This window comes from Typopeltis vanoorti, chromosome 22, assembly GCF_054136105.1.
Source record: "Typopeltis vanoorti isolate ZY-2024b chromosome 22, IOZ_Tvanoo_1.0, whole genome shotgun sequence".
Lineage (NCBI taxonomy): Eukaryota > Metazoa > Arthropoda > Arachnida > Uropygi > Thelyphonidae > Typopeltis > Typopeltis vanoorti.
Window position 1 is genome coordinate 33058784 of NC_143570.1, and position 13224 is coordinate 33072007.

Consider the following 13224-nt stretch of genomic DNA (forward strand, 5'->3'; position numbering starts at 1 on the left):
ATTCCTCGTTCAGGTCACACTTCGCACACACCCTTCTTCCATCTGCACTAAACATCCACAAATCATTTATGTAATTTATGTTTTTTATGCACATTTTTATGTTGGAAAATGGTGTTAATAATTACCAGTGCATGTCCTGAGCAGAAATCCAACAGGCATTTGCCATTATTATTAGCTTTGCTCTTTTCTCCAAATTTTCCCAAAACATTTTCGTATGTCTGACAATCATTTCCTACTCTGCTATTTAGATCCCCAACAAGGACCAACTTTTCCTTTTTCATTGTGTCAGTTGCTTTTGCTAAAGCATCAAAAAATTCCTCCACTTCTACCTTAGTAGAACCTTCTGTGGGACAATAGACACAAATAAGTGTCATTGTCCAGTTCCCCATTCTCATATTTGCCCACATCACTCTACTTGAGACTGCCTGTTATTCAAAAAGATTAGCCTCATATGTAGTGTTGAATACTATGGCTGCTACTCCTTGTCCTTGATTGTTATTGCCTGAATATAACATTTTGTATTTATTGCATGGAAAGATCTCACCAGTTTTTGTCTTTTTTGTTTCAGTCACCCCTATTATGCCGATCTGGTACTTATCTAATTCCTCAGTTAGCTCCATTTCTTTGCCATCCAGGCTTGTTATGTTGATAGTACCGATCTTTAACTCTGGTGATGTTGAGTTGGGGTGTGTTTTCAGATTTGTTCCAGTAGCTGACTTTTCGCTGTTCTCCCTGGTTCCCTGGCGAAAACAACGGGGCCTTGTTTAACCGGATGATGCACGGCCGCCATGAAATTTTGTCATGTTGTACCATCATTTTGTGTTTTGGTTTTAGCCAATAAGAATACAATTTGGTCGGCTAAATCCCAAATTGCCAGCTCATCCTCGTTTGTTCAGTATCCAGGTAGATACCCAACAGAGTGCACCACAAGAAGGTGAGGATTGGATGTTAGGTCAGCAGCCCTGGTCAGTTCTCTGCATTCCTTTAAAGGCTATGTAGAGATCTCCTCTCAGTTATATAGACCCTTAAGCACCCCCAAGTCTTGGACCCTGTTTTTTTTTTTTTTTTTTTAGTTAGCTCACCTTGTACTTCAACAATCTAACATGATCTTAAAAACTGGGAAGTATCATTAAAGAAATCAATTCATATCAACACTTTACTCCATTTTGTGTTTTGGTTTTAGCCAATAAGAATACAATTTGGTCGGCTAAATCCCAAATTGCCAGCTCATCCTCGTTTGTTCAGTATCCAGGTAGATACCCAACAGAGTGCACCACAAGAAGGTGAGAATTGAACGTTAGGTCAGCAGCCCTGGTCAGTTCTCTGCATTCCTTTAAAGGCTATGTAGAGATCTCCTCTCAGTTATATAGACCCTTAAGCACCCCCAAGTCTTGGACCCTGTTTTTTTTTTTTTTTTTTTTAGTTAGCTCACCTTGTACTTCAACAATCTAACATGATCTTAAAAACTGGGAAGTATCATTAAAGAAATCAATTCATATCAACACTTTACTCCACCCATTTATCCCTGAAATCAGAGAAAAACTATGACATAGAATGGAAAAAAACTCCAATGGAAAATGCATAACATCCTTTAAACACTGACAGGATAAGCAAATAATTGAATGATCACTATCTCATGAGTGGTGGTTCATGTTATCAGAAAGGGTGGTTAAGGGAAAAAATCAGGAAGAGGTATCAATAGACAGGATTGATGCTCTATGGGGATAGCAGTTCTGTGGAGGGCAGGTCTTATCTTTGTAATTTACTCACTTTCAAACGTGTGCAAAGAAGTCTACATGTATAAGGTACTAGAGAAGAACAGAGGTCTGCAACTTGTCCAACTGTGTCATGCAGACTGCAGACAAGCGTATACAAAAGAAGATGCAGGGTAGATTATGTCTTTACACAAATGCTATAAGTATCAGAAACAAAGGGGTACAGTTTGTTGTCTTAGTCAATATGTTGGGACCTCAGATTGTAGGCATTAGTGAGACCTGGTTAAAACAGAATCAGACATACTAATTGATATTGAGTGTCAAGGGTATAGTGTTTTTAGGAAGGATAGACAGAATAGAAGAGGAAGAGGGGGGGTGCTGCTAATGATAACAAACGTCTTGAATAAAGTTAGAGTTGAAACCTATGACTGCAATACTAGTAACAATTTTTCATGTGGCAGCGAGTTTGAAGCCATCTGGTTGTGAGGTAGAATCTAACAAGATCAATTACATAGAGGAGTGTTGTTACAGACCTGGTGGATCAGTTGCTAGATGAAGAAATGCATCACCAAATAGAAAAGATGAGAGCAAAAAGAATTATCATCATGGGAGACTTTAATTATCTGAATATTGATTGGGTAGCAGTAGAATATCATGAGAAGAATGAAACTGCATTTATTAAGAGCTGTTGCAGGTCAACTTCCTCAAGCAGCATGTGACAGAACTCAAGGTTAGAGAGTGTTAGATTTGATTATAGTGTCAGAGGTCATTTCAGTTAAAGATGTAACTATTCTGCCTCTGGCTGGTGCCAGTGATCATGCAGTACTCACATGGGAAGTGACTAAGTTTATGAATGTTCCATTCAGAAAAGGCTACATGCTGAACTAAAAAGCAGGAAATTATGACCAACTGAGGAGTATCCCAAGCTCAGTATAATGTGATCAGTTGCTGGATGGGAAGAATATTGACAGCACATGGGGGAGCATTTAAACAGTACTTAAATGATGCGGTATCAGAGAGTTTTTGAAGAATAAATAGAGCAGGAGTCAAATGGATGTGTAATGTTATTAAGCAAGAGATTTGTAAGAAAAGGATGATGTGGAAGGAATACTGTGTGCATAAGGATGATGTCCATTATGAAAGTTATAAGCAGCAGGCTAGAATGGTCAAAACTGTTATACGGAAAACAAAGTCTGAGTATGAAAAGAAACCGACTCTGCATGCTAAAGACAAACCACAAGAATTCTATCGATATGCTAAAAGTAAAAGAATGATTATGAAAGAATAACTCTTAAAATGCAGATGGTGTTAGGGTTACAGAAGCAGAAAAGGTTGTTCAACAAATGAGTGCCCATTTTGTTAAAAGCTACTGACCTGGTGAAAGCAACATTGAGCTCATTGCTACCTCTTCACTGGATGAAGAAACTCAGGTGTATGAGGACAAGGTATTAGAGCTGTTGCACAAACTGAATAAGAATTCAGCAATAGGGACTGATGGGATATCAGCACGTGTGCTAAAAGAGTGTTCAGCTGAACTGGCTATTTCTCACTTGGTTAGACTATAATAAATTTAGTTTAATCCTTTATCCAAGTGAGAGCAAACAAAGTTTGCACCTGAAAATATCTTCAGGACTGGATATGGTGTTGTGCTATCTTACCTGGGTAAGTAGTACAACACCAGGCAACTCGTAGCCTGGTGTTGTACTACTTACCCAGAAACTGGCTGACAGTGAATCTCTACTTCGCAATGAGCAACATGGGTTTACTAAAGGAAGGTCATGTTTTAGCAACTTGCTCACATTCTATAACAATGTCACCATTGAACTAGACAAGGGGAATGAATACACCATGATATGAGTACTTTTGGATTTTGCTAAAGCTTTTGACAGAATACAGCATGGTAGACTGTTGCAGAAATTGGAGAATATGGGTTTGGGTTAAAAAAACAATGATATATATACTATATCAAAAAAAAAAAAAATCTGCTAATGCCTCTTATTACCTTACAGGGAGTAGGCTAGGCCATCTTAGCCCTATCTAATTTTTTGGAGACTGACTGGGCAGTTCAATCTCCACCAATAGCCAATCAGAAATAACTGGTGTGTGTGTGTGTGTGTGTGTGTATTTGATTAAGGTTTATAAGGCAAACACTGGAATAAGTAGATAACATTTAGTTACTTAGTAATACAGGATTTCTTCAAGTGTAAATAAAGAAACTAGTAGAAAAAACAGTAAGGACTATCAAAGGTGATAACTGTTATAAGTTATATAAAAAAGACTGGTTAGTTTTAAAAAATTACTTCTAATTGTTCCAAACGTTCTGTGTGTTTAAGCAATCACGTACATTCTTGATTAATGAAAGCTAGGATGTATTCAAATGTATATATATAAAAACTAGTGACATCATTTATCACTATGCAAGTAATTATTATTAAATCTTACACGTGTCCATGCCTCTACCACATATTTTATAAAACACACCTCTAAGCAACCCAAGAAATTTATTCTCTTTACATAGTTGAAGTTTAATAGTATAGTATATAACACTATACTATTAAACTGCAATCTAATGATACCTTGACAGGCAGGGCGAGTTCAATTTAAATACGAAAACATAGCAGCAGTCAAATGTACACACATATTCTACAAGCAAGATTAGGTAGTTCTGGTAAATTGATAATTTTGCGTCTCCCTCCCACAATTTGAATTTAAATATATATACTATTTCACTCAAATATCATAAATAATTTTACCTTACTTCTTTTAGAGCTTCTAATTTACCCATTAAAATTACTTCATCCTCCATTTTCATTGCTGAATAGCTAACGTGAATTTCCGTATATCATTATAGTCTCATTCAATCTTACTGAGCGTATAATTCTGTGGCAGCATCAACAAATTTTCCTACCACTTCCCCACGACCTCTAACATATCTTTGGAGTTAATTTCATCGAAATGTGATCAATTTAAGATTAAGCACAATATTAATTCTAACTATTATTTTTATAAATTTATATATTATAAAATCCGCTAACAACTTTTGTTCCACCATAGCAAATTGGCAAGGCTTCTGCTTATTTAATTTTCATTCTGATGGACTGGTAAATCGTTTTAAATGAAAAAACGAGCTAACAAGACTACAGGAGAAGGGTGAGATTACTAAGATACAAGAAGGACTTAACCTGGATAAGAAATGACATGAGGAATATTATCATCATCAAATTCCTGACATGTACCCTCAAGGGATGTACAGGATATGATAGTACTACATGAAACTTACATCATTAGTATCTGCCTATCTATAATGAGGAACATACTCAGTGATATTAAGCGTTTGGTGAATAGGAATGAAAGACCCTAAACTTATAAAATGAAGGAAACTAGAGAAGAGAGGTGGCTAATGACCCAAGAGTGGTGAGATATGGAGATTCGTCTTATTATTATTATTATTATTATTATTATTATTATTATTATTATTATTATTATTATTATTATTATTATTATACAGGTTTCTGCATGGTGTCAGAAGGCTTGTAATGGATCATGAGGTATCCATTATTCACACAACAACCATTATTAACACAATACCTATATCATAACTCTACTTAAACACATTCAGTGCTGAACTCCCAACCACAACCGCGACCCATTCCCACACCAAAAGCAAAAAAATAAAATAAAATAGTCTTAACACCCTTGCTAATCACACTCTTACACAACTTCCAGTGGTAACCTCTTACTCTTCACACTTGATATGTATTGAAAAACATCTTCAGTGTCAATCCTATAAAAATTGTTTAATATCTTAAATACTATTATCATGTCTCCTCCTCTTCTTCCATCATTCTAACTTTTGGCTGTCAATCTATTATCACAGGAAGCGTTCCATACACTTGCCACAATTTTTGTCACACATCTCCAGATCCTCTCACCACTTGCTCCTCCGCTATTGCACACAGATCTGCGTCCAGATCTAATTTCATTATCACACATTTCGGCTTTTAAATAAGTAATAACAGCTGAGTTGGATAAACGAAATGACTACATAATGTTTCTGCTGGATTTTGCAAAGGTATTTGACAGAATACAGCATAGAACCCTGTTACACAGATAAGAACAAATAGGAATGGATATGGCACTGGTTATGTGAATAAGAGGTTGGCTGTTTGAGAGATATCAGAAATTGGTATACTGAGGAACAGAATCCGGACGAAAGCTGGTATGTTTCAAGAATAAGAAATCTAGCGTGCTACCTAGGATTTTTTCCCCTTTTTCATGTTAGACTTTTTACTTTAAGCATTCCAGCTACGGTGAAAGAAACAAGAAATTTCTTCACTGCAACAAACGAATGCTCAGTCTCAGCCAAATGCAAGTTGAAGTGCTAGGACTACTACTGCATAATTTGTACATAAATTATATATGAAATAACATGAACGAACATATTCAATTGTTTGCTGATGATGCGAAATTAGACAAAGTAATAGGTAATTAAGACGATGTGGAGAGCTTGTGGGATGATTTAAATAAGCTATCTTTGGGCAAAATAATGTAAAGTTATACATTTTGGGATAAATAGATTACAAGCAGCATACCACATTAATTGAAATGTACATCAGGAAATAGGTGAAGCTAGAGATTTAGGAGTAGTGGTAGACAGAGAGTTAAACTTTAGAGGACATATTGCTAAGATTGCTATGGTAGCCGATGATTACTTAGCTATTGAAGACCACATTAAACAAGTAGAGATATGAAGTTATTATTATTGTTATTGGTGTTGTTGTTGTTATTCGTGACACCTCCAAGCAGTCCGAAGACTCATCGCGGGAGGACATCTACTATACAACTGTCTCCAACACTACACCAAACCTCTACTACCAATCATCTCCATCAACGCCATCTACCGCCCACCACCACCACAACTAATATTTTTTTGTCTGTAAATTGTGTGTGTTCTGAAGGGCTGATTTGTCTCTATGCGGGAGGAAAAAAACCCTGCTACCTGTTATATCTCTTTTTATAAGGCATTAATATGTTCATGTCTGGATTACAGTGCTCAGGTCTGGTCACCTGGGTTTCTCATGGATGAGGAAGTAGTAGAAAGGATTTAGAGACGAGCGATGAACATGATGAATGGAATAGTCCTCATGAGGATAGATTGAGGATGTGTGGATAGCAGAAGTTGGTTGACAGAAGAAGAAGAAGAAGAAGAGGCGATATGAGAGAAACATTTAAGTTGCTTAAAGGGTTTAAAGGATAGTTGCAGGGAAAATATTTCAGCACTTGGCCAGAAGGACCAGAACAAGGGTTTATCCCTGGAAGTTTAGCAAAGGTGTGGTTAGTTTGGGTGTGAGGAATATATTTTTTGTATGGAGAGTTGTGTGAATGGATGGAATGTGTTACCAGAGTCAGATATGAGTACTTAGTATTTTAATGAGTTCAAGGAGAGGTATTATAGATTGTGTGAATAGTTTGGATCTCTCGCGATGAGTATTCGAACTCAGTCGAGGTGCCAGTATAATAATAATAATAATAATAACACTCATCGTAATCATTCTTCTAACTTTCCTCACACCTATGGCCTTCGCAAACGAAACACATTCAATAACACTTTTTCCCGTTTCATTCTCCTTCCATAAATCTCTCGTTCTGCAAAGAACGTTTATTAATTAGATTATTAAACGTTTGTGTAATGAAAGTGGCATAAAGTTTACTCTCCAAGAGGTATGATGAACAAGACTGATGCATTGAATATTATTATTATTATTATTATTATTATTATTATTATTATTATTATTATTATTATTATTTACCAAGAGATGGCAGCACTTGTTTGCCAGCCTCTTCATCGGTGGCTGCTATAATTAGTGATAGACATGGGCCAGCTCTCTCTGATTGGCTATCGGTGGAGATTGAACTGCCCACTCAGTCTCCAAAAGCTAGATAGGGTATAAAGGCCTCGCCTACTCCCTATTAGGGATTAAAAGGCGTTTAATTGATTTGATTTGATTTTATTATTACTTGACACCTCCAGAGAGTCCAAAGACTCATCGTGGGAGGCCACCTGCTCTAGAACCCTGTGTCAGTTAACCCACCAACTGACCGCAACTACACTAACGCCATCTACCGCCGACCACTTCCACAGACAATCAGAAATATCCATGCCCACGGTGGGATTCGAATCCGCAACCGTTTGACTGGAGAGCGGATTTGCTAACCACTCGGCCAACCAGGCATATGACTAGGACACAAGAAAGGGGATCAGTGGTGGCAGGAACAATTGATTTATTCAGATAAAATAAGAATGCGAAGATAGATATTAGGAAGATATTCAGTAGAGGAAAGGATAACAGCTTGGTAGGAAATGTTACTAATATGTTCCGTGTGACAATGGCCAGTTGAGACTCAAATAAGGATCATGAATGGTTTGACGGTAGAGTTGTTTGATATAAAGGATGTTTAGTTTGTTAATTTGTTCGATTCATTGGAGGAAAGTATGGAATGGTTTGTAAGTGAAGATTGTATTAAAATGGATTTAGTGTGCAACTAGAGAGAACAGATTTTGCTGCGCAACTAGAGAGAACATATTGAAGTGAAGACCAGCAGAGCAGATCAGTTGAGGCTAAAGAGCTTCCAAATGGAGAAAGACGTAGTGAGAGAGAGAAATGAGGAGGAGAGAATAGGAATGCAAAATACACAAGGAAATGGAGGAGCTCGAGTGCCCAGAAAGGCACGGCATACGAAGAATAAGCGTCCTAAGAATATACATATATATATATATATATATATATATATATATCAGTGCCGTCTCGTGCTTGTTTACGGTGGATGTGCTGCGTGTGGCTTATGCAATCCGCGCTACAAAATTTACGTTAATTTGACTGTATGCAAGGCTGGCTTAACACGATAGGAAGACGATGTTTCACATCGGGGAGCTTTCTTCAAGGGCCGCTGAAGTCAATAGAAAAACATAAAACAATTAGCGTTTATTAAATGTGGATATTCACTAAATATATTAAAATAAATATTGCGACTTTTAATAACATTTTACAAACACTTCAAGTTTGGGCATTTTTTGTGGAACAGACTCGCTCGCATGTTGTTTATAAATAAATCATCGAACTGTTGATTGCTGAAACACACAGTGAATGTGTAGTTAATTCACACTGAGGTGAATAGATTCAAAATTTAACCAAAGGCTTTAGAAATCAGCGAAAATTTTATTCTTTTTTTAAGTATTTATTTTTATTTTTTTAATTTATATTTATTTTTATTTTTTTAATTTATATTTATTTTTTATGTCTTACTGAATTTAGACATAGGTTCTAGTCTAGTCGCTGACTGGAGGAACTTTTTCTAAGCTTATCTTCGACCGGTTCCCGAGTTAGTCGATTTCTGACACGGGCAAGCGGGTTTTTCCTCCCAGAAACTCGGGTTTTTCGTCCCCTAAACACAAGAAAATCGACCGTAATATAGTCCGCCCACCGATTAGATATCCTTCGACACTTCTGGGCATGTCAGAAAAAGGAGAAATCCATTCCGATAATAGGGTAATCAGTCTGTATTGTGGGATTGTTTATTATTACAGGTCGAAAAATTAACTTCTCTTTTATGATTATTGTAGTTAACTATGTTGCCTGTATAACAGTTGGAAAATTTTACCTATAAAGCACGTGATTTCGCGTGTTGGCGACCAATTCGTACGTCCTTCATTTCTTTCTCCCCTTCAGCATGAATCGACTATTCTTGGCAAGACGCCAAGCAGAGACCTACAAACGGTGGGCGAACTATACCCACATATTTTTCAGACAGTGACATATCTTATTAGGGTTAGGTCCAAGAGATGGTAGCACTTGTTTCCCAGCCTCTTCATCAGTGGCTGCTTTAATTAGTGATAGGCATGGGCCGGCTATCTCTGATTGGCTACCGGTGGAGATTGGACTGCCAACTAAGTCTCCAAAAGCTAGATAGGGTATGAAGGCCTCGCGTACTCCCTATTAGGGAATAAAAGGAGTTAGTTGATTTTTTTTCCTGAATTTTTGTTCAATAGATTTTTTACTTCAGAATAAATATGACCATAATCAGCGCATCCGTAGCGCAATTGGAAAAACGACTGTACGTTGCGCCCTTCAATTGGAAAAGGCCTAAGTTCGAGTCTCGTCATGACGGGAGGAATGTGGAGAAGACTACTCAAGAAGTCCTCCTTCTTTTCTTCTCCAAAACAAAGTATCCAAGAAATTCTTTTTCTTACTCTCTCACTGTGTAAATTCAGGATACTTCAAATTCGAAAAAAAGATCTATAAACAAAACTTACGATTGACAATGGGCAGTTCGCTCTCTCCGATTCTTGCAGATATATTTCTTAAGGATTTTGAAGAAAAAGCAATTAATTCCTCTATTCTTAAACTAATATTTTGGAATCGCTATATAGACGATATATTCCTCATCTGGGAACACGGTATCAACAACTTCAATTTGTTTCTAGACCACCTCAATAAGTTTCATGAAAATATCAATTTTACCTTCGAACTGGAATCCAACGACTATCTCTCCTTTCTGGACTTAAAACTTGCACTGATAATATAAAAATCTCAATTTTTAGAAAACGGACTCACACAGACAAATACCTTCATGCTTCTTCCCAACACTACCCTCCGCAAAAATTTGGTATTATTTCAACTCTAGCACATCGAGCCAGATCTTTATTTACAGATGAAACAGAAATTGACAATGAACTCCATTTTCTTAAAATGACTTTTGTCAGCAATGGTTTCTCTCTTAAAAAAGATTGATAAATGTTTCTCTTTCCATCGCTCTACTGCTACTGAAGATTCTTCCTCCCGTAAAGCTTTTATTTCATTGCCATTCATCAGCTCTCTCTCCCCAAAACTAGCAAAAATTCTTAAGATCAACATCAGAACTTGCTTCACTACGTTTCCAAAACTAAGTAAATAAACTATCCATACTAAGTAAACCTAAAGTGAAACATCTCCCTGCTCAGTATCCAGGGGTCTACAAAATTTTGTGTGATTGTGGAAAGTCATATTATGGCCAGACAGTTAAATCCATCCTTTTGATTATGAAAGAACACCTGAGAGACATTTCCTACAATAGGACCAGAGTGAGCGCTCTCTCTAGACACGTTCCCGTCTCTATTAACTCAGATGAAGACCGCCAACACCTCGTAGACTTGCCAAAAATTTCTAATATCCATGTGGGTTATGACGAACTCGAAAGAAAGATCATCGAATCTAGAGAAATTTAACTAGATTCATCACATATTAAGAACAGCCTTAGTTTCATTCTCTCTGATACACGCCACTGTTCAGTATTGGCGCACTCGTGGCAGCTCACGCACATAGTTAACTTTGATTGGAGCTCAAGCTCGCATTCCTGTTTTTATATGTACTATTGTCTTTTATACTAGATCTGTTGATTTAATTTTATCATGTCTCTGTCATTTATTGTATAATTCTTTGCCTGTGATACCGGAAGAAGTTGAATCATTCAACGAAACTAATTGTATTTTAATATTATACTTTGTTGTTTTTGCATTCTCGGTATATAGTCATTTAACTATTTTTTTATAATATTTCTACAGAGTAAAGATAAACAATAATATACATATATATATGGTTTGGGTTTACAGGATGAAAAAAAAATCGAGTTTCGGGGAAACAAAAACCTGCTTGCCCACGCCAGAGATCGACTAACTCGGAAACCGGTGAAGAAAGGCTTAGAAAAAATTCCTCCAGTCGGAGTACTTGACTTGAAAAAAATAACAAAAAGAATACTTTTCTCCAACCCCTCTCCACAGGAAACCCAGGAAACTCACACAGGACTTCTATTTCCAATCCTTTTGCTGGCACACTCTCACAAAAAATTGTCAACCTCCTAAGGTCTGACGACGTTCAACTTGCTTTCAAACCAATAAGGACAGTACGCAATATGTTACACTCACCAAAAGAAAAGAATCATTTCAATAAACACCCTGGTGTTTACAACATTCCTTTTTCTTGCTGCCTGAATTACATTGGATAAACTTCTAGAAGTCTAGAAATAAGACAAAAGGAGCACATCGGAAATGAAAACAACAACAAGGAGGACAGTTCTGATTTAGCTTTCCATTTTGCCCACACAAACCACAACATTGAATGGGATAAAAGTACTATGTAATACATTGAAGATGACTACATCTCTTGCAAAATAAAACAAGGCACAGTAGTTAACCGCTCACATGGCACCTGAACAGAAACCAAAGGATGATCTTTTATGATATCTGGAAATCACTCATAAGATCTCTCAACACATGGCAATTTAACTTCGCAGCCAATTATAGGACGCATCCTTAACAATGACTGACCAAGTGCTAACATCCACGCACCACGTGTTTGTGTAACGGTTGTTATGAATCAGATAATTTTTTTCATCTTTCGTAAGTTTTTCATCCTTCATCTTTCGTAAGAGTCAGTTATGAAAGATGAAAAACGAGTTTTTTAAGCTCGTTTTGTTTTAAGCTGTTACATGTATATTTATCTAACCCAGAAGAAGCAACCAGTTAACGTGCGAAACTATTAGGTTAATAGTTGTATCAAATTTCCGACCAATTAAAACCCAATTTTCTGTCATCTTATAGAGACTTTTGATGTACCCGATTTCTTATGTATCAGAAGGTCCAAAAATAGGAGTAAACCATTAGATTCTAATTGATAGGTGAATTTTATGTTAGGGTGTTGAAGATTCAGGTACTTACGAAAAAGCAGAAGTGATATAGTTCATGGTTATGAATATATCATCAACGCACCTTTTCCATAATTTAGATTTATGATGGTATTCTCAAAGAATACACTAAACATATTATCAGGCAATACTTAGGAACGGCATGTTAGGAGGGCGAGAAGAAGACTGTCAAAATGGAATATCAACCATAAAAACTTGTTTTCTCTGTTGGTTTTTAATATTATATTTTTTTGAATTTAACTACTGCATATACCCTAACTGCGGCGCAGATAATACCTTTTATCATATTAAAAATGCTGCTTGTGTGCTTTTATAGACTTTAGAGAAAGATGTAACTGATTAGTAGCTGCATTTAGTTTACTGTTGCTGACTAACAAGCAGTGGATATGACGGTGTTTGTCTGATGATCGTCTTCTCACTGATTCATCAAGAGATTTATCCTACGAAGGCTTCTCTTTCGGTAACTTCTTTATAAATTTTAAAGAAATCAAGGAAATTCTTATTTGTTATAAAAGGAAGAACCAAAATCGCTTTGTTTCTAAGAAACTGAATTTTCGATATTGAGCATGTATCTTACCATTCAATCCACGCTACAGACTTACCGTTTGCGTGTGTCATTCACAATCACCAATTACAAAGTATTTTTATCTGCTAATTCCATGTGTTCCATGGTCGATTAGCTCCGTAACTTCATATGAAGGCAGAACGGTCCCCCCCCCCCACTTAAAATTGACTATGATTGTTCATCCTCAATACCGAGAAACTGGCCAGA

At 36.6% G+C, this 13224-nt stretch overlaps 2 protein-coding genes across 3 annotated transcripts in view; one reads left to right on the forward strand and one right to left on the reverse strand.

The window, feature by feature from the left end:
- Positions 1–4582, reverse strand: part of LOC150094289 (zinc finger C4H2 domain-containing protein) — a 140040-nt gene extending 135458 nt beyond the window's left edge. For both annotated transcript variants that reach the window (XM_090412309.1, XM_090412310.1), the window contains exon 1: positions 4469–4582. In XM_090412309.1, the coding sequence (XP_090268435.1) occupies positions 4469–4527 (59 nt within the window). In that variant the 5' untranslated portion in view covers positions 4528–4582. The remainder of the gene's footprint in view (positions 1–4468) is intronic.
- The window catches only part of LOC150094288 (queuine tRNA-ribosyltransferase accessory subunit 2), a 183911-nt gene that overhangs the window by 135884 nt on the left and 34803 nt on the right, over positions 1–13224 (forward strand). The gene's annotated exons all lie outside the window — the stretch shown is intronic.